The sequence below is a fragment of the Pan paniscus genome, chromosome 8 (assembly GCF_029289425.2).
Source record: "Pan paniscus chromosome 8, NHGRI_mPanPan1-v2.0_pri, whole genome shotgun sequence".
NCBI classification, from domain to species: domain Eukaryota; kingdom Metazoa; phylum Chordata; class Mammalia; order Primates; family Hominidae; genus Pan; species Pan paniscus.
Genome location: NC_073257.2, coordinates 78,421,826 through 78,447,771, shown reverse-complemented (window position 1 = coordinate 78,447,771; position 25,946 = coordinate 78,421,826). Strand labels below are relative to the sequence as shown.

Sequence of the window (25,946 nt, the reverse complement as noted above, 5' to 3'; positions counted from 1 at the left end):
TTATTAAAAGTAATAATTCATTTCACCAAACTCTCACAGTCAAAAAGTTTACAATCAATTTCTATTCAGATTTCTAGAAAAGTATGTTACATGAGTTAAACATGCTTATATGTTTAAGCCGTATTAATTTGGGCTCCCCGAAGTTAATATATTGGGTGTAATAGTAGGAGGACTCAAAATAAATGAATATCAAATACAGGAAAAATAAATTTATTCTTTAAAAATCTTTCTTGTTTGTTTTATTTTGAGATGGAGTCTTTCTCTTTTCACCCAGGCTGGAGTGCAATGGCATGATGTCGACTCACTGCAACCTCTGCCTCCTGGGTTCAAGTGATTCTCCTGCCTCAGCCTCCCAAGTAGCTGGAATTACAGGTGCCAGCCACCATGCCCAGCTAATTTTTGTATTTTTAGTAGAGACAGAGTTTCACCATGTTGGCCAGGCTAGCCTCAAACTCCAGACCTCAGGTGATCTGCCCTCCTCAGTCTCCCAAAGTGCTGGGATTACAGGCATGAACCACCACGCCTGGCCTTTTCTTTAAAAATCTTAACCTTGTACCCCTTGCATATAGGAAGCTCTTATGCTTCCATGGGAAATACAGCTAATGCAGGGAAAATAAAATCACAACTATCAATGAGATTGAATCCATAATCTTTTACTGTAGTATTACAACTCCTTAAAATTAATTAAGTTTTGTTAGAATGAAAGTAACAAATTGGAACTGAAATTCCAGACACTGTTAACATATATTGCAATTAGTACAATTTCATCAGCTGTAGAATCCTATAAACTTCAAGGGATTAACACAATTAATATGGCAAAGAGATAATCTATAATTTCTCAAACTACAAGGAAAACTATGTTTTTTGTTGTTAAGTAGTCATCTATATTTATACCAAGGAAGATACATGTTGACCAATAAAGCTAAGAATTGTATCATTAGATAGGAGCTAAAATACAATTTTGCAATAGCCCAGGGCATTTTGAGGTGCCAGAGATGGTTTCTTTAGGGTTTTTTTAACTCATAGTAGTGAGATATACACAGAATCAAAGATGATACCGATATCACTCATCCAACATTAAACCGGTGCCCTGCAGAGGACAGGTGCTTCACAAATAATTGATTTGCAAATATTTGAAATAGTGCTGTCCAATAGAACTTTTTGTGATGATAGAACTGAGCTATATCTACACTATCTAATATGGTAGCCATATGTGGTGGGCTAGAGTGACTAAGGAAATAAATGTTTAATTGTATTCATTTATAGTATTTTAATATAAGGTTAAATAGCAGCGTATATCTGGTGGCCACTGTATTAAACAACACAGCTTTAGAAAATAGTGAAGTATGAGCAACTCAGTGGTGCACACGTTAAAAATTTTAAACACATTCATTCATTCGTTTATTGCTATTTGCATTTGGTTTTAGGTTTCCTCTCCCCAACTCCCTACCCTTGTTGATTGAATTTTATTTTTTTATTGTAGAATCTTAAAAAGTTTACAGAAGTCAAAAATGTACAAAAACTACTCTGAGACAAATCTATCTTCTCATATCCCTTCTACCTTACTCTTAAGATTCCTTGTATATAACAAGTCTTCTTATTCCTTTGTTTATCCGTAATGTGAATCTTTTTTAAAAATGTGTGTGAAGATAGGCAAATTAAGATGTGTTTCCTTATTTCTCCTTCATTCTTGCACAAAAATAATATACATATATATCTGTATATACAATTTATGTTTATATCTGCATATAAAATTATGAGTTCAAGCCAACATCTTCAGTTCAGTCCAGTCCCATGGGGTTCATCTTTGTCTTACCACAGCAGTTTGTCATTCCTTAGCAGTACCTCCCTGTTTACATAGTGAGAACCCTGGCTCTCAAATATATCACATGTTTACATATTGTCTCAATACTCTCTGGGTATTCCTTATACTGCTTTTCCAACTCCACTATTTCCTCAGCCCCACGTTTTGATCTTTTGGATTCACCTCTTGTTTTAAGAGTATGTGTGCCAAGTGTCTTCCTGACAGTTAATAGAAATTAAATATTCTGTGTACTTGAATGTCTGAAATAATGCCATCATTCACTTAACTGATGGATTGGTTGGATATTGAATTTCAAGTTTAAAATAAATTTTTCTTAGAATTAAGGCATTATTTTATGTTTTTTCCTTTGGTATCTAGCCTTTCTCATGAAAAGTCTAATGCCAATCTGATTTTAATATTTTGCTGATAATCTTTTCTCTCTTAAAGATGTAGCTCTTCTCTTTATCCTAAGTGTCCTGCAATGTTTTGTGGGTATGTCTCAGGGTGGTTATTCTTACATCCAAGCAATAGAACATAGTGGCTATGGGCACAGGCTCTGAGTCTGAGTGCCTAATTTTGAATTCTTACTCTACTACCTACTACTTTCCTGAGGAAACTAAGTGACCTGACAGAGTTTATACTTTGAGAGCTTTCTGTCAGGATTTTAGAAGTGGCTGAGTACAAGAAAACACATACAGTAAAGTAAGAGACATAGGAGCTTTACAAAAAAGTAGGGCAAAGGCAAGGGGCTCTCATTCTGTTACCCAGGCTGAACTGCAGTGGTGTGATCATAGCTCAATGAAGCCTTGAACTCCTTGGCTCAAGTGATCCTCTTGCTTCAGCCTTCCAAGTAGTAGAAACTACAGGCACATGCCACCATGCCTGGCTAAGACACAGGTGCTTTCATAAACGTATGTTTCAGGCATTAGTGTGTCCAAGAGACAGGATTTCCTAATATACTTGGAGGCAAGTGTGGGGGTGCTGATTGAGGGAAGTTTCGCAGAGAAACTTACGTTTAAACTGAATCTGATTTTAAATTACATGAAGGTATTAAGTTATCATATGTACCCCCAAATATGTACATCTATTATGTATCAATAAAAAATAAATTTATAAAAGTAAATAAATAAACAATAATCTGAATCTGAAGAATGGGCAGAAAGATACCAGATAGACAAGGTTGGAAAAATGGTTCTACTCTGACACATAATTATAGACAACTGTGCAAAGAGAGTTGAAGTTTGTAGAGGTAAGATCAATTCTATTTATTTTCAGCCAAGGAATCCCCAGCAATATGTGAAGGACCACCTTCATTCAACACCACTGGTCAAAGGAAGATACATTTCTCCTACTAGATGTGATCCCACCCTATAAACCTCTGTACCTTTTAAACCTCTGCACCTTTTAAACCTCTGCACCTTTTTACTCTAGACTTCTGTCCCTGTTCCTGTAGTTCAGGATACCCTCTGAGTACTGAGCAGCATTTTGCTAACACTACAGACCTTGGAGCCCTTTTGCCTCTCTATTTTTCTTTAACGTTTTCCCTGTTGTATGTTTTTCTGAATGGTAGAAAGTGAAGAAATTAAGATTTGATCTTGAGCAATAGGATGGTGAGTGATTCTAAAAAAGGAAGATTTAACAGTCTAAACTCAAGATGCAGGAGTAGATTTTTTAAAAAATCAAAGTAATCCCTAGTCTTAACTAGCAGAAACCAGATCCCTGGCAGAGATATTAAAAGGGAACAAGAGAATATACTCTGCAGAAAGCTAAAAAGTAAAAGATGGTATGTGCCAAATATTAGGGAAGATACAGAGCAACTAGAATATTTAGGCATTGTTGATAGGGGTAAAAATTTTTCCAACCACTTAGGATATTGTTGATGTTTACTAATGTGAAATATATGGATATACTATGGCCCAGCAAGTCTATTGATATGTATATTCCCTAAAAATGTACACATATATTCACCAAAAAACATCTACTAGGATATTCATAGCACCATGTATATTATAGTCCCGAACTAAAAATTATGCAAATGCCCATCACCCATAGACTGGATAAATACATTTTAGTATAATGACATGCTATACAGCAATGAGAATGAATAATTCTATATACAACTTACATAGACAAAAATTTAATGTTTAGTGAAACTTGATACAAAAAAGTATATGCAGTATGATTCTATTTGCATGAACCAAAACAGTTGCACGAACTTCTTATTCATATGCTTAATGCCACTTTCTACTATTAATTCTCTCCCAGTTAATTAACATAACATAAATAAAAATAGTACTGATAATTTAAACATTTGAGAATTCTTACTGAGAAATGCAAAGAAAACCAAGCAATTTAAAAAAATAAAATTTATTAACAATTTAAAATAAATAAAATTTATAAAGTAGTACATAAAAGAACAAAGGTCATCATAGAACATTATTTGGTTCAGGTCCAACTTTGAATATTTAAGTAGTCACATTTATGTAAATGATTACTGTGATGTAAACAAATTAGAAAATGATGCGAGGAAAAGCATGAAAGAGCTTAATCTTCATCATATTAAAAATTCATTGGATACACTTTTAATATACTTAAATCAGAAATATTATTTATTAATATTAACTCATTATGTAGACATATGAAGATTTTTTAAATTAAGCTACGGGGAAAGAAGATGAGTTTCTAAGTCACTGGAGAGACTCAAAGGTGGACACTCAGGCTAATTAAATGATTAGCGTTTCATATGTAGAAAACCTACTCTGCCAGAGGGGGAAAACATAATGTATCAGCTTCATGAAGCTATATCTAAGTCTTTTCCCTCTAGTATTTTATTTTTTACTTTTTGAAGATATTCCAGATATTCTTGAAAGACAGAGTAGAGTATAACACAGAGGTCAAAAGTGCTGCTCTTGTTAACCATGTGATGTGTGATAAAGGATCAGAGTAGGTCAGTACTTTGGGACATATAATTTGAAAAATGGTGAAATCCTTACTAGTCATTGAGTTGCATGATATATGATCTATGAGGTACCAAACGTATTCTTGATACATAATATTGGCTCCCTAAATATTAAATATATATGAACCACAATAATTAGCATTTATTGAATAAATGAAAAAAAGAAGAATATAAAGTGGTATTTGTAGAAGTCATTTATATGCTTAATGCCACTTTCTACTATTATTAATTCTCTCCCAGTTACTTAACATAACCTAAAGAAATGATGACTTAGCATTATGTGAGCTTTCAAAGGCAAATTTCTTTACCACCAGTAATTTTCAAAGATAATGGTATAATTAGAAATATTTTAATCTGGGTTTTATTAATGGTAGAAAACAATTTGGTGATATCATTTTTAGATCACTATTGTAATGAGTCTGAATTCTTTTCTGATCTATTTAATTCCATAATAATGTATCCTCACCTACTTTCAAATGCACATAATAAATTTATCAAGGATTAAGAAGGGATAAAATATTTTTGGGCTACTACCAGAGAGAAGCTCTAGGCCTAGGAGAACTTGGCTGTGTAGGTCTGTTAACTGCATTGTCAGAAAATTATCATGAATTCCCCCAGGAGAGCAGCAATTCAGAAGCCCCATGGACTTTACTTATCAAAAGAAAGCAGTGCAGATTTAGGGTTCAGAGAGCAGGCTCTATATTCTCAATTACCAGCCCATCTCTTATTAACTGTGTGACCTCAGTTTCCTCATAGGTAAATCAGAATAGTAATAGTTCCTGCCTTACAGGGCTTCTGTGAGGATTATGAGACATGCATCTAAAATGCTTAGCACAGTGCCAAGATGAGTGAGAATGGTAGCTATTATTCTGTCTATTCTGAATAAAGTAGGCAGAGAAAGTATAGACTGCAAAAGAGTTCAGAACTGGTTCTGAATTTGGCTGTGTAAAATAGACAAGATACTTTGATGTCGCTGGGTATTGACCAAAAGGCTGCCTTTGTTTGATAAATCTACACTCCAAAGTTCAGAACAGCTTATCCTACCTGGCATTTCAATTGATTAGAATGGATGTGTTTAAGGTATCCCTCTCTTTGATCAATAATTCTATAGCATGATTGTATATTAATGTCTAAACCTCATTTTCTGAAAACCTAGGTAGATTATGGAGTAAAGACAGGTTTGTCAATTTGCTATTCTTTCTAAATTACCATAAACTGATTACTTATTTATACTCATTTTGTATTTTCTTGAAAGCATTAAAAAAATTTACTCCTAGTTTGATCCAAGCAACCATATGTCCATAGTGTAAGTAAAGTACACCCACAGCTGATGTTTAAGCTAATGAAATGAGAAATGAATTACATATCAGCTTTGAATAGTTCATTTATGCTGTTAGAGTGAGAAAGTAGTAGTTTCCATCTGTACTTCAGAAATTAAACATTTGCTTCTGAAAGATTTTATTTTAATTGGAGCTAATATTAATTTATTAGTAAAAGGCCCTTAGAGGAGTTAAAATGAAATCATTTTGCACTAATGAAAAGGCTGTGTTGTATTTTTTTGTAAGATTCCTTAAATCTTTCTCGCAATTACTTCACAGGGCAGTGAAAAACAGATCTTTACATGACTTTAAATTTTTCTTTTTTTGCCAAAATCTACATAGGAAGATGGTGGGAACTGTATCAATAATAGCAGATTGAAAGTATTAATAGACATAATTAAATTATTACTGTATTGCACACTTGTTTGGTATATGAGAAAAAGCATTTTTTATTGGGGATGACTATGAATAAAGTTATGTAACCGACAGGTCCCTGCAGGTTTTGAGGACATATCTCTTTTTACTTAACTATGTCCTTGGAGTGAATAGAGCATATCACAGAGGCTAGAAGCCATTTTGTCCTGTTCTTTAGAGTAGTAGTTTTGACTGTTGGTTTGCTGTCTACTCCAGAACCCGAAGGAAATGTGAAATAACTGGACACATTTTCTTAGATGTTCCCTCCTCTTTTTAACACTACAAAAGTAATGATTAACTCATTAAGCAGATTTGAATGTTCCTATAAGCCTGCATAAATATATTTTTGGACCTTTTCAGTTGTTAACAAAACCAAAATCACATTTAAATGCAAGCTGGACATGTTTCATTGTACCTACTCTTTGCTTGATTTTACGTATTAATTAATTAATTAATTCATTCATTTAATCACTCAATTCATTCGATCATTTATTTACTGCATGCCAACCTATGCACTTAGGATATAAACAAAGAAAAGCTTCAAGGAACAATTGAAAACTTGTAAACACTGTATTAACATGATGTGTTCATAAAACAACTTATTGAGTGTCCATCATTTGAGAGATACTATAATACTTAATGCTAAGAGCAGGTGCCATTCATAAGATTGTACTTAAAACGAACCTGAGAATGAGCAGAATTTAGACATGGGAAGAACTATGCTGTGGACGGAAATAGGAGATGATGATGAATAGAGAGAGTGGGGCTAAAAATTCTCAATGGATTTGGGACATATTTACATAGTAGAGCAGATGGCACTTAGTAGGTATTTGGATGTAAGGAATAAAGACGTATAGGAGGTCAGATAAAACACCTGGGTTTTTTTCATGAATGACTCAGCACCAACATAGAATATAGTAAAGGAAAATTAGGTTTCCTGGGTAGAAAGAAATGTGTTTAGATTTAGATAGAATATGTTTGAGGTGTTATAAAAGATTCAGGCAGAATTTTGCCATTGTCAGTTGGATATACAGTTCTGAAATTAAGGAGAAAGGTCTAGATTAGAGATATACTTTGAGAGTCACATCCATGTATAAGAGAATTGTGGTTTGAGATTGTTTCTCCTAGGCAAAGTGGTATGAGTTTGCTCTCCCTCTTGCTTTATTATTCCATCCGCTGAAAGGGAGACTGTGATTTGAGGGTTTCTCAGTGCAAAGTGGTATGACCCAATAGAAGTTTCTGTTATCCCAAAAGTTACCCTGATGATAGCCATATATCCACTCTTCAAAATGGTAATCACTAGTCACATGTATGTGTTAAGCAGTTGAAATGGGATGAGTATGACTAAGGAATTGAATTTAAAATTTGAGGCTAATGAATTTAATTTTTAATAGCCATATGCAGCTAGTAGCCACCTTTTATTAGACAGTGTGCCTAGAGAATAGACAGAGAATAGGAGCACAGTGGATAATGTCAGAAGGTATGGTGGCTCAGAAGTAGGATATAGGTGATACATTTTGGCAGCTAGAGGAAAGAAAGGACCAGATAAAATGAGTGCCCATGTATATCATCAAAATTTCCTCATATCAATAACATGGCAGGTAGAATTGCAAGAGATGGTATGCCATACATGCAGATACAACTTAAATGTAGAAAAATAACATTTATTGATATTTTTATACCAGTCAAAATATTTCTATCTTCCAGGTTTAGAATTATTTCTTCTAAAAATTAATCTTTTTACCCGATATCTTCATATGGGCAAGAGGCTTCCTCACTATGATATAGTAGATTAGTTTGAGTGTAGATTCTGCCTTTTGGGACTCTGAGTTCACATCTCTAATTACACATTAACAGAATGAATCTGTGGAAGAGTCTTGATTTCTCTGTGTCCTAGTTGTTAAACTATTAATACTCAGTTAATTCTGGGGTTATGTTAAGATTTAAATCACATTGAACACTTAGAAAAGTACCTTGAGCCTAGTGAAGAGATAATAACTGTTAATATCATTAACCTTAAAAGTAAAATTGAAGAAGTGTTTTTATTTGAAACTATTTTGAAGCCTTAATTTAAAAAGATAATCCATGGATTGGCTTACTGATAGAAGCATCCCTATAGTCAGTCAGTGTTTTGTTATTTTAAAGATAGTTTTCATATGAGAATGTCAATTCCTTTTCACTAATTTTTTTTATTATAGAGAAAACGTCTTACTAAAAGGAAGTTTACAATATTATTATTATTTCTATAAGGCAGAATTACTACTTTTAATTAAATTTTCTTCTGTTTAGCAACTCAATTGCTTTCTTTCTTTAAATATCTTTGTGTTTACAATTCCAACTGTTTTACACACCAATTCCTTTTTGTAATTTCTTGTGGTTTATATTGAATAGGATGAGAAATGATTGTATGGTCCCAAGGTTTTGTAAAAACAAAAATGATATAAAGGAGAAAGATAATCTTTTAAAACATTTATATAAAAATGCCTTTCTCTCCAGAAGCCTGGGGTTTAGAAAAAAAAAAAAATGCCTTTAATTGTCTTTGATTCCTTTTACTTTTCAGAGATTCAAGATAATCCTGCTAAAGTTTGTGTATCTCTATATTTAAAAAATACAATTAAAGATCTATTAATCAAATATTTGTTTAAAACCAAATTCTACATTTCCTGGAAACTACTGTATAAATCCAAAAATACAAAGAGGACAATCTTCTCCTTATTCTTTATTTTAACAGTAATTCCTGAATTTGTAACACAAGTGAATGTTGCCTTGGAAGCCTTAAGCAAAAACTCATTGAATGTGTTGGATGATAATCAATTTGTGGACATCTCAAAGAAGATCTATGATACAATTCATGACATCAGATGTTCAGTCATGATGATTCGGGTAAGTTTGCTTTTCCTTCCATTGAATTATTGCAATGTTCTTCACCATCTGGAATGCCTGGGATGACTGCAAGAAATGCTTTATTTCTATGCTGTAATGTCAATGCTGAAATCTATTAAAACTTTAGAGGTTCATATGTATCCCCAAAGTCAGATCTACTGTCACAAACAACACTTTTACTTATGTATTTGGTTATAACTTACACAAATGAGTGCATTTTACTGCTGCGTATGCAGAAAAGATAGGATTTGTTGGGTGCAGGATTTGTTGAGGTGTCTCTTAGCATGATCAGAAGCCAAAGAAAAATACATAAAGTAATTTGCTTTTTTATTTTTGTTGAACAAAAAGGAAAGAATCTTTCTTATCACTGTAGTGGAATTGATAGGAAAACGTGGTATTTTATGGCCAAACCCTCTCATCCTAGATCATAAAATCACAGAGTGTTCTGCAAGAAATCTCACTTGGAGTTGCTGGCAACAACAAACACTTCAAGGGTCCCAGTCTGGGAGTTGTCTGTTTGGGGACATATATTCCACCTTCCCAGGCGTAAGAGCACCATTTGTTGCGGGCACACTGTATATACAGAAACCAGGATTGTTTTCCCTCAATTATTAATGTAAAATGTTCTTTTAAATGTTACCAAAAAATGCACATTCTTTGGAAAATGCATATGTAAAGATATGGAGATACCTTATCTTAAGTGGATTCACCTGAAGGCAGACTCTGAAGTAAGGATTTGTGTTATCAGTAGTCTATTTAAGAGAAAGTGAGACAAAGTGAGGCAGAGAGGGAAAGAAAACCAAGAAGGTGTAATTATGAGTCACTGCAGGCAACTGGGGCTTGGGGCTTGATCCTGCTGGTAAACTCTGGGTAGTACTGCAGAATGCACCTCAGCACTTCAGAATTATCTTACCTGACATGAACAAACTGGAGATTTAGCCACCTATTCATCCTGGGTGAAAAGCTACCCTCAGAGGTGTCACCTGAACCTCATGTTCAGGGCCAATCAAGCTTTTGTGGCCAAAGAAAGTAATTCTCAGGCAGGGTAGCAGGTGCTTGCTGTAGGAAGATTCAGTGGGACTGGTGAGTATAATTTTTAAGTATGAATAGAATTCAATTTTTAAGCCTCTGGACTTAACTGTTAGTAAGTCTGTAAGATGGAAATAGAAGTGCTGAGAATATATGAGTGGAGCATCAGTAGTATTAATATCTGATAGGCCTGAATGTCACTGGCTATACTGAGCAGTTCATAAGTCATTTGTGGACCTTGTAAAGAAAAGGGCCAATACATATTACGGAGTCTGGCAGGGCAGCAGGATGCTGTGGAAGAGCTTGTAGGACAAAGTCTAAAGGTGTCAAGACAGAGAATCTAGTACACTGAGGCTTGGGAAAACCTGAAAGCAAACCAATTACCATATCGAAGAAAAACCTCAGGATAAATACTTGTGAGCAACCTACAAGTATTTCTAAGTGATTAGAAAATGTGGCCCTGTACCAATGACTATGTCTGGGCAGCAAGAAACTTTACCAATTTTCTTGTTGCAAAATTTTTATGCCTTACCTCTGTGGATTAGTGGACTAGTAATAACCCAAAGCTGGGAGGTAGATGAATCCATAAAAGAAACATTAAAAGTGTAAAGAAGGCACATGAACTTCAGGATATAGTCTTGCCAGAGTGAAACCTCTCCATTTTCACTATCCCTGAGTGGATATTTGAGACTATAAACCAGTGAGATAGCACAGGGGAACCAGGGTAGGGAATGCATTTTTTTTTTCTTACTAAAGCTATCTAGGGATGAAAAAAAAACATCTTATAGCTTCTCCCAGTTAGATGTTCCAGTATTTTTTAATTTCCTCATTATCAAGATAGCTTACTTATAGCAAATCAAATTATCTTGCCATTATTTTTACATATTCCTCATATACAGTGGTCCTCTGTAGGGCAGGAGAACAATTTATTGTAATTATTAATAGCCTTTGAGAGCAGTAATTTTCTCCCATAGTCATCTCTTTTTCAAGATAAATACTTCCATTTCTGTTAACTTTTTCTCATAAGAATAATTTAGTATTTTGTGTTCTTCACTAGTCTTTATTTAATTTTCAACAAACCTCTCAAATGAGACTATCAAAAATACATTCAAATTAGTGCCTGTCCAATGTCAAATAAAGTAGAAGACTTGTTCTTATGTTATTTCTACCGATATAGCCAACTGCTATTAGCCTATATTTTTTTCCATTTAAACATTATATTTATTGGATAGAGGTTGACTTCCTTTTCCTTTTTTTTATCTTGTATGCCTATGTATGCATCCTTTATTTTGATTTGTTCTGTTCTTGTTCTTAAGTCCTAATCCTATTAAACTGTATATGATTCTTCGTATGATTTATCAGATTGTTTTCTGGTTTGGTTGTTGAATTTATCAAGTTACTATCAGCTAGAAACATGAAATGTAGAGTCTTAGTTTCTTCAACTAAATAACTAATAAAAACATTAAATTATATATGCCCTTTATCTGACTGTAATCCCTGCTAGAGAGATTCAGTTATAGCATTAGTGTTAAGAACCTTTAGTATCTGATGTTCCATGCAACTGAGAACATGTCTCTAAGTATATGGTTTGGAAGAGTGTTTTCTGAGTTTTAAGGCAGATACATTATTTCTTTAAGTACACTTTAGGGTCAAAAAGATAAAACAAATAAAATCAGAGCTGCTGTACTTGAAACCAGGGAGGAACACCCAGAGGCTCATCGTGTCTATCTCTATACCCCCAGTTCCCTAAGCAGCCTCTAGGGGAACCTCTACACAACTTCTACAGGGATTCCTTGGAAAATGATCCATAAACTTATGGACTTAATCGCTAACTGGGTTATAGGATAAAAATAAATTCTCACTTAGGTGCAAGTAAATGAAAATCTATCCCTTTTTTTCTTAAAGACTGTCCCTTTTTCACAGAAGAGAATAAACTTGATCTGGTATAATCTTCTTTTTACAAGGTCAAATTTAATGCTGGCCAATATTCTGGCCTTAGAACTGCAAAGTATTTGATCCTTTCTTCAAGGTATCTAAAAAGTGTCAACATTAAAGCAATAAATGTATAATTATACAAGCTCAGGGAGGGATAGGCTATGCTATTGAGGATATTTGTAAGTGTATCAGAATCCCATTTTATGTCTGAATTTTTATGAATACTCTTCAGTGCCTTTGAAACAATAAAATACTAACTCAAGATCAGAACTTGGCATTTTATAGGGTTTTATAAAAATATGATTATGTCTTTACTATTTGTTTTGATCAATAATTATGCTAGCAGTTGTTTAAAATTCTAAGATATTTAGAATGTCACTAAATACTGTGACATTAATATTGCTATTTCCACTGGATTCAGTGTGTAGACAAGTGAGGTTATAGACTATCATACTTAGCAAACTCAGAGAAAAAGCAGTATTAAATATTTTGATCTGTTTGATATTTAATATATATGTGTAAATTATACAACTATTAAGAGTACATAATATGATGGTTAAAACTAAAGCAAGAAACAAATCTTACTTAGCCTCAATTTCCTCCTTTGTAAGATAGACATGGTATTAAACCTACTTCAAAAGATTATTATGCTTACATGAGTTAATAGAAATGAAATGCTTAATAAACAATAGGCTATAATAAGAAGATAGCTACTACTACTATTATTACCACATAGAGTTAGTACTTACTAGACCTACTGAAGCTACTTAATATTTTTGTATATCTTGACGAATATTAACTACATAAGCATGCTTGTAGAGCAACATGAAGGGCAAAGTCCTAAATCAAGAAATCTCTTCTTTTATAAGGCAATGTTTAAATAAGAGGATACTTATGCTTATTAACATCACGTATCTAAATGATAGACTGTTAAATGCAAATTATGCTTTTGAACCTATATTAGTTTAAGGTAGTATTATAATTCTGCACATAATTTTTATAGACCCCTTAAAACATAAATGAGAACTGAACTCTCAATGTTCATCTTTTTTTGGTAAAAGACATTTAACCACAAATGGAGGAAGTTTTAAAAGAGTACATAATTGAATTGAGAGAGAGGGTAGTATAAGTGGCCCGCAGTGAAGTATCCTCACAAAAAGAAACAAGATTCAGGTAAAATTATTCCTATAACGGGCATTCAGAATGTAGATTTCACATGTTTTGTTTGTGAATTTTCATATGTGCCTTATCAAAGGCGCTTCAAAAATATAGAGATACTTTCCAAAGCCAAGTGTGTGGATTTTCAGGTCCATAACTCAGGTTTGCATTTTCTGTGTCAGTTTTCTAACTCTATATATCAGGGAATAGGAACATATTTTGCATATCTGACTTGATGAAGGTTAATTTTTGAGGAAACAAAGAAAAATAAGATAAATTTACATGGCCCAGTTTACATTAATTGTTTTTAAATGAATCATTTACATGGCTTCTAGAATTGGGACACAGTCCAATATACAATATCAGCTTATATAACCAGACAATCTTTGGGTCTGATTCTATTTCACCTACAGGAATGAATAGATTTATGGCTTTTTCTGGAATTAAATATAACTTTCTCAATTGAGATTACCTGCAGTGTCACAACTTCTATAAATTTCTGTCATTTTCTTCCTTAACTTTCTTTTTTTCTTCGTGGCCTTGTAGACATCTTTTCTTTATGTGTCTTCCAGGTTGAGCTTCTGGCTATTTGAAGTTTCATACTCAAACTGCTAAAGGGAAAGACTTTTACAATTTCAGTTAGTCACTAACCAATGTAGAATGTTATCTTATCCAATTACAATTCTCTGGAATTACGTTTGGAAATGGGCAAATAATGAAAGAATATTGTGTAAAATCAGAAGACCTGAGTTCAAGTCTCAGCTGTACATGTTACCATTTATATTTTTACTTTACATGATGTCATCAGTTTCTTCCCTGCAGGGGAAAATGGAAGAACACTACTGAATTTCTACTTTTAAGTATCATTGTATGTAAAAGTAAAGGACTGAACAGTGTTTCCCAAGATGATGAAAAAAATGAGACTGTCCATGCTTCAAATGCAAATTAGGGCCAAGTTCAGTGGCTCACGCCTGTTTGGGAGGCCAAGGTGGGTGGATTGCCTGAGCTCAGGAGTTCAAGAACAGCCTGGCCAACATGGTGAAGCCTCATCTCTACTAAAATACAAAAAATTAGCTGGGCATGATGGTGCGTGCCTGTAGTCCCAGTTTCTCAGGAGGTTGAGGCAGGAGAATTGCTTGAACCTGGGAGGCAGAGGTTACAGTGAGCTGAGATCACGCCACTGCACTCCAGACTGGGTGACAGAGCAAAATTCCATCTCCAAAAAGAAGGAAAAACAATGCAAATTAAATAAGACATGGACAATAGAGAAATACAATGATACAATGAAACTCAAAATATGTATTTCAGTGTAGTAGCAACTAACAATTAGAAAATATTATTTTTAAAGTAGACTATATCACAACATCCAAAATTATAAAATAAGCGGTAATAATTTTAACAAAACAAATATAATATCTATACTCTGAAAATTATAATACAACATTAAAAAAATTAAAAACACCTAAATATCTGAAGGAATTGATCATATTCTTGAAGTTGGAGACTCAATATTAAGATGTCAGTTATTCCCAAATTGACTTACAGATTGATTTATCACTGTCTTAAATTCTCAGCAGACTCTTTTATGAAAACCGATCATTTGAGGTGGTTACATTGGAGGATACGTTTGCCAAAACTCATCAAACTGCATTTAAAGTTGTATGTAAATTAGATATTAATAAAGTTCATTAAAAAATAATCAACTCCATAGCCAACACCTCAGAAAATAACTAATTTTAAATAGATAAAATCATACCAAATTACAAATTAGGGCTAATTAGAAAAACTTGCATGGACTATTAAAAATGCTGATATCTCAAATATTATAAAATTAATAATACCTTTCTACTTTATAAGTGACTGTTTGCCAAACATTTCTAATGTATGGGGGTTCTCTTTTATTTTTTATTTCTCATATATGTGAATCATTATTTACTATTTTAGATCAGCAGGTGGCATATTTTGGCCTTTGGGCCACATTTGAGCCACATTTGATCCACTATATGTTTTGTATGGCCTGTGGCCTAAGAATGGTTTTAATGTTTTTAAATGGTTGAAAAAATTCAAAAGAAGAATATGATATTTTGACTCATGAAAATGGTATAAAATTCTAATTTTACTGTCCATAAAATCATATTGAAACGTGACTCAGCCATTGGTTTATATCTATGACTCTTTGTGCTACAATGGCAAGGTTGAGGAGTTATGAGGAGACTATAATGGCTCACAAAGCTTAAAATATTTACTACCTGACCCTTTACAGAAAAAGTTTACTAAGCCTTGCCTTAGAGATTTTGTTTTAGCCTTTACGAAAATCCTGCCTAACTTTTCCAAGAATCCACTCACCTTTTTATTAGTTTTCCTTTATACATCCAATCATCCCAAATATTTGAATATTAGAATTGTCTTTTCTTCGAGGTTCCTGGAGCTACACGACCACCTAGAATGACTTCTGCTAACCCTTTCTATTCACAGTCTAGGGTCCCAGGCTGTACTCTCCACCCTCCTCTACTCTTCTTTTCACCCTCATGGCTTGCCATTCATCCAGGTACTCTTTTTCTCACCCTTTCTTTTCTGGATGAAACTCTTGTTTTTTTGTTTTAATTTCCAAATTTTATATTCATGCCCTGATGCTTTTCAAATAAAGTTGTTTAATTACCAGAACCCACCCTTCTCCAAAGGTTGCAAGTAAGTTTTTACATTCCTTTTGATATTGTTGCATTATTTGTTCAACACGTAAAATTAAATTTTAGCCTCGCTTTGATTATTGTATGTTTTGAAATTCAATTTTTAAGGTTTATAGAATGTTGAAATTCATCAACTGTATTATGTCATGTCATTTTGTTGTTGTTGTTGTTTCATGTTATAGAGCAGTAGACCTCCCCTTATTCATGGTTTTGATTTTCATGGTTTCAGTTATCTGTGGTCAACCACAGTCTGATAATATTAAATAAAAATTCCAGAGTTAAACAATTTATAAGTTTTAAATTGTGCACTCTTCTGAGTAGTGTGATGAAATATCATGCTGTTCCATTCTGTCCTGCCTGGGATGTAAATCATCCCTTTGTCCATCAGATCCATGTTGTCTGTGCTCCCCTCCCATTAGTCATATAGTATTGCAGTTCTTGTGTTCAAGTAACCCTTATTTTACTTCATGATGACCCCAAAGTGCACGTAGTGATGCGGGCAATCCTGATATGCCAAAGAAGCTGTAAAGTGCTTCCTTTAAATGAAAAGGTGAAAGTTCTTGACTTAATAAGGAAAGAAAAAAAATCGTATGCCAAGGTTGCTAAGATCTACAGTAAGAATGAATCTTCTATCTGTAGGGTTGTAAAGAAGGAAAAAGAAACTGGTATTAGTTTTGCTATCACTCTTCAGACTCAAAAGTCACAGCCACAGGGTATGATAAGTGCTTAGTTAAGATGGAAAAGGCATTAAATTTGTGGGTGGAAGACAGAAATGGAAATGTGTTCGGATTGATGCCAATCAGATTCAGTACTATCCGAGGTTTCTGGCATTCACTGGAGGTATTAGAACATAACCCCTGTGGATAAGGGGGTGGGGGGCAGTGTAGTATTAACTGTGTCTGAAGATTATTGGGATTACAAATGAGTTTACATAAAATAAGTATATGCTAAGTGAGTTTAAAATATAGTGACAGGATGAGTATATATATGTATGGCTTGGCTTGCACAGGACAGTACTGGATTATACTGCCTTTTACTTTTAAGTGCCCAATTTGGAGAATAAATTGGTAAGCTCACTAGTTTCTGGGTCCTGATGGTACTGCTTGAGGCCCTGTGGTGCATTGTCTCCACCCACAGGGCGACAGTTCCCGGTGCTTGGCACTAATGATCATAGTTCCCTGTCAAGCCAGTTTTTCTAACCCCAGGGAACACTTTCTCTCCATAGTCCTAACGGCTATCAAATGTGCGCTTCGCCCCTTCATGCTTTTCTGATACTTTGTTGACTGTGGAGAATTTATTCAGGCACCAATTCCAATTTATTTAATGTACAAAGACTTCATAGCTTTTCATTTTTCAGTGTTAGGCAGATTTCCTAAGTTCATCTAAGTTACTCTGCTCTTCAACCTCACAGGACTCATGGAATGCCAGTTAAAACACTTTGTCCCTTCTGGAAGTAATATGACTCTTTTCTAGTGTCAGGACCAGTTTGTAAAGAAACCACCTACCAGGGGGATTCCTAAGGGAACTTCGTAAAAGGCCAATAGCAAAGTAACCTTAGTTTTATATGCAAATTTAAATCAAACCTTAGTGGAAAGAAGTCTGTAACAGTACTCTTGCTGCTGCTTCTGAAAACAGAGTATAAGGTAGGGAAACCTTGGAACGCCTGCTGGCACTGGTCAGCAAGAAGTCTTATGCTCTCAGCACATTTAATGGCCCTCCTCTTGTGTATCCCATTTGAAGAAACTTTTGACTAAGGGAGCAGAGGTGACTAGAGTAAGAAAAAGATATTCAGGAAACGTGTTAAGCTACAAAAGCCGCGCTAGTTAGTGATCTCAGTTGCTCATGCTGAGAGAAAGATGTTCAGCTTGAAGTCGTTCTGGGAAGTGCTCTTTCACCAAAGGGTCAACACCACTGGACTGGCAGGGGAGTCCATGGTCCAATAGGACTTTGATGCAGTCTAGTCCTGCACTCAGAGAGCTCTACACAAGTGCAGCTCAGAGCTTTTGACTCAAAGTAGCTGAATATAAGGAGGCAAGCATCTCCCTTTGAAAACATCTCCAGGTGTTCAGGGGAAATGGCTAACATTGTGAATGGAAGGGTAATATGGGGAAGACGGTTACTTGGAGAATCTTAGAGTTTTTGGTTTGCTTTTTGTTAAGTGAATTATTAAATGTCATACTATTATAAACTTGTATAAGTAATTAAATAAGTTAGATTTATATTAAGTATTCAATCTAGTAAGTTTTATTATTTTGGTACAAAAACTTGTTTTTATCCTAAAAACTCTTAAGGAATGCTAACCTCTTACTTCAAACATAAAGTTTCTCTGCATATCTACATTTCAAAAACAACTTTTGGAGAGTTGAATCAGCCTTCTGGAGAAAATAATATGGGAATACAACTTATAAAATGATGAATTTTAGAAAACAGACTTTGATGTAGCTAATGGAGGGAGACTGGGAATTTTATAACTCCAGTATCTGTAAACTAAATAATGGAGTTTCAACGGGAAAAATATTCTGGAGTCTGATAGCAAAAGTTCTCTAAGTGAATAGAGGCACTTGAGGTCCTATACTGGTAGGGAAAGTCACAGCAAGAGATTCAGGGTCTTCAGGCACCTGAATGCCTAAAGAACATTTTGTCTTACCATAGGAGAATACAACAGCTCAATGTTTTTATACCATGGGAGCCTTTAGACTCCATAGACTTCCCTTTGTTGATGGAACAGTTATAAACACATAAATCTCAAGAATCACTTTTTGGGCAATTTGTTAAAGAGCACTTATCCTACTACTACTCTTCCCTGCTCCCTGAGATTCAGACACATTGGCCTGCTGGCTGTTCCCCTAATTCCTCAGACAGGCCCATGCTTCTGGCATCTGTCCACTTACTGTGCTCTCTAACTGTGATGCTCTCTTCCAAGACTCTGCACAGGAGGCCTCTTCAGGTCAGCTTCATCCTTGCCTTATCCAACACCCTACACAGATCCTATATAGAGCCACATCTAAAAATAGCATCTCCCACCGCAGCTACTCTTCATCTTCTTGCTCAATTTTATGCTTGCATAGCATTTGTCATGATCATTGACGTATTACATATTTATTCATTTATTTATCTGTTTTCTTTCTTCCCACAAAAGAATGTAGGCTATATGAAATAAGGAAGATTCAGACCTTTAAAACAAAGTCTGTCTGGGTACAGTGGCTTATATCTATAATCCCAGCACTTTGGAAGGCTGAGGCAGGTGGAATGGTTGAGCTCAGGAGTTTGAGACAAGCCTGGGCAACATGGTGAAATCCCCGTCTCTGTAAAAAACAGAAAAATTATCCGGGCATGGTGGTGCATGCCTATACTCCCATCTACTTGTGGGGCTGAGGCAGGAGGATGGCTTGACCCTGGGGGGTCGAGGCTACAGTTTCTGCCACTGCACTGCAGCCTGGGTGACAAAGTGAGACCCTGTCCCCCCCCAAAAAAATGTTATAGTGTTCTGCATTAAATAAAGTGGTTGATTTGGTTTCCAAATTGGACATTTGTTCAAAATGTAATCATTAGACCCCAAGGAATTAAGGACAAGAACATGCGATGTTACTTTGTTAAATTTTATACTACAAAAATTAAGGACAGTAGAAACTACCTTGAGATATATTTTCACAAAGAATTAAATTTGCTTGATCTCTTATTTAAGATGGTTTTAAGAGTTCCAAGGATGTGTACTAAGCATTGTATTTTGTGGCCACTAATGTAATTATGAATGCACAGTACATGTCTGTTTGATGCTATTTGTCTTCGTAGAAGCTTCTGCAAAGTCGGATCCATGTAGTTGTTTTAAAAGTTCTTCATTTCACCTAGTTCAGGTGACAAGATTACTCTTTAAAGATGATGGCAATTGTAGAACAGCCCGGATGAGACTTTCTTAGTGTATATATTAGTTGTTGGGTTGTGGGAAAAAAAGATCCTAAGGATAGAGTTTGTGGAATGTGCTGGAGTGTATTTTATGCACATTATCCTCTATTATCAGTCCCTTGGTGTTATAAGCTCTAAAAAGTCACAAAATTATCTATAAATTTAATGATTAAAATGATTAAAGTGTGTTTTATACTGTCTTATATTGCAATGTTTGGAACAGAAATCAGAAATTTAATTAAAGTCATAAAATATAGAAAGATCCCATAACAAAAATTATTTGTAACCTTAAAAATGGCTGTAAAATACATTTTAACAATTCCACAGTGGTCTGTTTACTAAAAAATATAAAATTAAAATAAAACCAGTGATTTTTATATATCTTCTTTTGTCTCTAAAATTAATGGTTTGGGATTAAATTCACGACTCCCATTGACCAAAAACTCACATTGACAATGCATTTACAAATAGCTAATCTCTTCCAGTGGATTTTGCTTATTTAACTCTTAGAGTACAAACTTATTTTAGGTTTGCCTCCGTCTTCAAGGAAATTCCCATTCTTTGGAATATCTTTGTAACCCTATGTAAGTCATGTAGTCTTTTAACTTCAGATTTGCATTTGTAAAATGGGGATAACAAAGATACCTACGTAAGGATGGTTCATCAGAGTTTAAAAGGGTTAATGTATGCAAGCCATTTAGTAAAATTTCTAGGGCATTGTAACTGCTTAGTGAGTATTAGTTTTTGTAGTAGTTAGAATAACAAATACTACTTGCTGTAATACAATCCCCAGATCTCAGTAGCTTATTGCAATGATGGTTTATTTATCAACCTTACATTGGTCTGATGCCAGCCTGTTTTCCTGAATAGGTCTCTACAAGGTAGTGACTCAATGATTCAGTATCTTTCAATCTTGTGATTTTGCCATCTGTATAAGCTGGCCTCCATGTCACTGCAGAAATGGGAGAGAGAGTAGATAATTGAATAGGAAGTTTGGTGGCCAGACCTCAATGCAATGTACTTTCCTCTACATCTCATTGGACAAAATCCATCAAAAGGACCTGAATAAACTGCAAAGGAGCTGGTGAATGCCCTCTTCCTCTGTGCCTAAGAAGAAATAGGACTGATGAACACATAAACATTCCTTGTCACACTCTTTGTTCCAGTTATTATTGCTGCATAACAAATTACTCCACACATAATGGTATAAAACAACCATCAATGTATCATGCTCTCACATTCTATGGGTCAGGAATTTAGAAAGGGTACAGACTCCTTCTTGTGCATGTCTGACATCTGGACTAAGGAGTAGAAGACTGAGGAAGGTGACATTTAGCCTCTTATGGGACTTGGCTTTCTCACAGCATGGTAGCCACTGGATAGTCGGGCTTTTTGTGTGACATTTCAGGGATCCAAGAATAAGTTACAGTTAACAAAGCACACGCCATATTGCCTTTTCTATCCTAACTTTGGAAATCATAGAGTGTCACTTCTGTCATAGTCTTGGTTACAAGCAAGTTAAAAGCCTCCCAGATTCAAAGGAGAGGAGACACGAACCCCATCTTTCAATGGAAAGAGTGTAAAGGTCAAAAGGAGCATGTGAGATGAGGAATAATATTGTATCCATCTTTAGAAAATACAAAGTGACCCACTTCTGTCATCCTGCTCTTATTATCATAGTCATCATCATCATTATTATCATCATCATCATTTTCAACAATAACAGTTATTTTTTAACAATTATGTGACCATAAGTCAATTTAAACAGTCTTTTGCTTATTAATTAGTAAAATAAACCAATCCAAAGAGTCTTAAATCACTTCAGATAATCATTTGTTTAATGACAGGTAAAGATTTAGAGGTATAATTAGTCAAATATTTTAGTGAATAGAATATTAAATTGCCATACTTTAATGTCTTTTATAAATATAGCTGCTGCCAATTTAAGATATTAAGCTATACATAATCTTTTTGATACCCTCTTCTAAATAAAACCCTTTGAAATAATAATAGCTAGAAAGTATAAAACAGAAAAAAGTCTTGAGGAGGGTATGTGGAATGTGAGATTATCATGAACATGGGAAACATACAATGAAGAAGACATCATATTGAGAAGTAATTTTCTATCCTGTACAGGATACAGTCAATCACTTGAAAAATGGCTGAGTATTTTCTATCTTTTAATCACTGTGCTAGGTTTTAAGAACGCAAACATGGTTGAGTCATGATCTTTGCTATCAAGTAATTGGCATTCTCATAGAATAAAGAGGTACATAAGCAAATGACAGGAATACATTCTGATAAGTAATATAATGGAAGCACTTGGAATCATGTTTTAAAATACAGAGACTTTAAATTCTGCCATGGAGAAAATTATGCAAAGATGTAGCCATTTGTTGACATTCCAGTTGGGCTTTGATGAATGAGTCAAGAGTTGGATAGTTGGAATTATGGCTCAGCACATTTTCAAGGATACGGAGGTCAAGACAGGAGAAAGAACTACAATTAGGTGAAGGGTACCTGGACGCCAGTGTACAGGTGGAGGAGGAGTAGAAACATAAGCAGAGTTAAAATTTTTAAGAGTCTTCATGCATGTCAAAGAAACATGACCTTGCTAAATGGCGAGAGGAATGGAATTACTAGGCTTAGTATAGAGTGTTCAAAATTCATCCTGTATGGTTGGGATGGCAGCATAGTCATCCCTTTCAGTTCCTCAGTCACCTGCCTTAAGCCGCCTAATATTTAAAAATTGAGATTCTTTAAGCAAGAGAGAAGGGATAAGAAATTATTGAATAGATGACAAACAATCTCTTACAATATATTTACTACTAAAGGAGGATAGAAATTTCAATCAAATACTAATTATACCATTTATGCCTCACTAAATTTACTGATCAAATGTAATTTTCAGGGATTTCTCTTTCTCAGGATATGGAATCTCTTTAAAAGTGACTTCAGAAGAGTGATACAGGTAATACTAATAATGATACTAACAATAATAATAGAAAAAAATGAGGCTTGTATTTGGAACAAGCGTTTTTGTATTTGCAATGAGCTGAAGCCAAGCATATGTCAAAAGTATTTCTAACCATCTAAAATCTCAGAGGAGATTTAGGAAATCAGACTGGTAGTCAGGCATGTTCACTACTAGAGCAGCCAAGGTGAAGGGATTGAAGTGCTGTCTCACCAGTTTCAGGGACTCATTGAGTCTGTTCCAAGGTATAACATGTCTCTGATTACGGAAAATGTTGGTGTTAAATTGACAGAAGTAATTGCTAATCAAAATGCAAGTAGGAGATGTAAATGCAAAAACATATGAACTCACCAATTAATGCACAGAGAATCATTTTCTCCTTCAAATTCCTTATTTATTAAATCTGAAGCCTTACATTTAGCTTCAAAAGAACCACATCAATCAGAGAAGGCTGAAAGACAGTGTGTTAGGCTGTGGTGAGCACAGGATTAGAAATCAGAAGACCTTGATCCTGGTCTCAGCTACGTGTTATAGTAGCTCTGGAGTCCTGGGTTTCTCCCTTTGATGCATTGTTACATGGTGTTCTAATATACAAGGGAGGGGATTATCACACTTGCCTTACTTATGGCACGTTTTCAGGGCCCCTTCCTTCCTTCCTTCTTTCCTTCCTTCCTTCTTTCCTTCCTTCCTTCTTTCCTTCCTTCCTCCCTCTCTTTCTCTCCCCCCCCTTCCTCTCTCTCTTTTCCCTTCTTTTCCTCCCTCCCTCCCTCTCTCCCTCCTTCCTTTCTTTCTTTTTCTTTTATCCATTTATTGTCTTTTTATTCACTTATTTTGTTGTTTTATTGAGTACGTACTACGTGCCAATAAATCTATCGAACACTTAGCCATATGGAGATAGATAAGACAGATAAGATTTCCATTTTCATGGAGTTTACATTTTTGTAGAAAGAGACAGGGAGTAAAGAAAGATATGGATAAAGTAGTTATGATGAGTGATAGGAAGGAAGCAGGATGATATGATGAAAAGAAAATTGGCCTAAGAGATAAATCACTTTCAGTCAAAGCAGTCTCTTACACTCTGAGGAGATCGAATTTTAGTTAGTTAGTAAGGATAAGAGTGTGGCAGCAATTTTAAAACACTGAAGGAATGTTTCAGGCAGAGAAGAGTAATTGCAAAGATGCTAAAATTTGGAATTGCTTGTTATACCTAAAGAACAGGAAGGAGGCACTGTCTCTAAAAGTTACTGAATGGAGGAGTAGAGTGGTAAGAGGTTAGAAAGGGAGACAGACAATAAGTTATTTTGACATTTTCATACATGCTAGGCTGTTTGAATTTTGTTCCAAAGCATTGATAACTATTGTAATAGCTTTAACAGGGGAGGGGCATGATCCAATTTGCATTTTAAGAAGTTTCCTCTTGATTTTGTTGAATGTTGACTTTCCAAAAGTATGTTAATCAAGCAATACTACCACTAAGACTTAGTGTGATAAAGGAGAATACCACCTTGAAGTGAGTTACCTACATCCATGTAGCTAATTAATGTCAAAGCTGGGATTAGAATTCAGGTCTCCTGACTCCAAATTCAGTGTACTTTTGGTGTTATCACAACCAAGTAACCATAATAGGTTTGTTGGCCAATGTGTGGATAACTCAAGGTGGGAAAATTAGAGAAGCATTTTAAAGCCTGTGCTGAGTGATTTTAAAGTGTATCTTGCAAGAGAGAGAACTGGTTGGATTGTGGTGATAAGTAGATTTGGATGAGTGGACAAAATGAATTGAAGGTTTGGTAGTAAATCTTAATGAGCTTATTAGTCTTGATAATTGGTCAGTTTAACTGTTTCAGTTTTCTCTTCTAGGAGCAGGTATTTCCTGGAGAAAGCAGCTAAGTATTGTTTTGCTTGCTCTTAGTATTATTAACACAGGAGCAGGAAGGTCTTCCCAGTTCCTGTCCCTGTGGGACAGAGGATATGTCGTTTTCAGTTCTCACCAATCCATAGGAAGTATGTTATTGGAAATGGAGGATGGGCAAGAATAGATGTGAGGATACCAGATATGAGTCTGTTGTACTTCTCCAGGCAACAGGTAATGTTGCCATAGACTAGAGCTGCACTGTCCGATATAGTAGTTACATGTGACTTATCGAGCACTTGAACTTCGGCTATGTGAAATGAGATGTGCCATGTAAATGTACGACACACAACAAATTTTGAACATTTATCAAGGAAAAATGATATAAAATATCTCAAATATATTTATATTTTACATGTCAAATTAATGTCAATAATATATTTTAACCAAATATATCCAAAATATTATCACTTTGACTTACACAAATTATTTTTAATATGACTACTAGCAAGTTAAAAATTACATATGTTGCTTGCATTGTATTTATATTAGTAATGCACTAGAGAATTGCAGAAGAGGTAGACAAATTCAAAACACATTTTAGAGGTAAAATTGACTGAAATTGCTGGGAATGAATGTGGGATTGAAGGAAATTGGGAAACAAATGTGGCTTTGGGGTTTCTTGTTTTGGGGCATTGTGTGTGTGTGAAAGTAACTTATGGATTTAAGGAAGACTTGGAGGAATCAGTTTCGGGTAGAAGTCTCATTCCAATTTAGTGGCCTTTAGACACTGAATTTGCTCATTTTATAGTTATATTATATCAGCCATTGGGTATATGATTTTGGAACTTAGAGCATAAGTTTGACCTATGATAGGAATTGTTTTTTTCTTAAGATGTAATAACATATAGACAGGGTATATTAGAGCAGAAAATATGATATAGAAGCAAACACATTTAGAATTCATGTTGAAGAGGAGGAGCTAACAAAGGAGATTGGCAAGAAATAACTGGGAAAGATAGAAAGAAAACC

The 25,946-nt window shown here is 34.7% G+C and overlaps 1 protein-coding gene across 5 annotated transcripts in view; it reads left to right on the top strand.

Annotated features, from left to right (window-relative positions):
* The window catches only part of CTNNA3 (catenin alpha 3), a 1,760,513-nt gene that overhangs the window by 1,379,723 nt on the left and 354,844 nt on the right, over nt 1-25,946 (top strand). For all 5 annotated transcript variants that reach the window (XM_034930662.2, XM_008955790.3, XM_034930660.3 and 2 more), the window contains one exon: nt 9,228-9,379. In XM_034930662.2, coding sequence (XP_034786553.1) covers nt 9,228-9,379 — 152 coding nt within the window. The remainder of the gene's footprint in view (nt 1-9,227; nt 9,380-25,946) is intronic.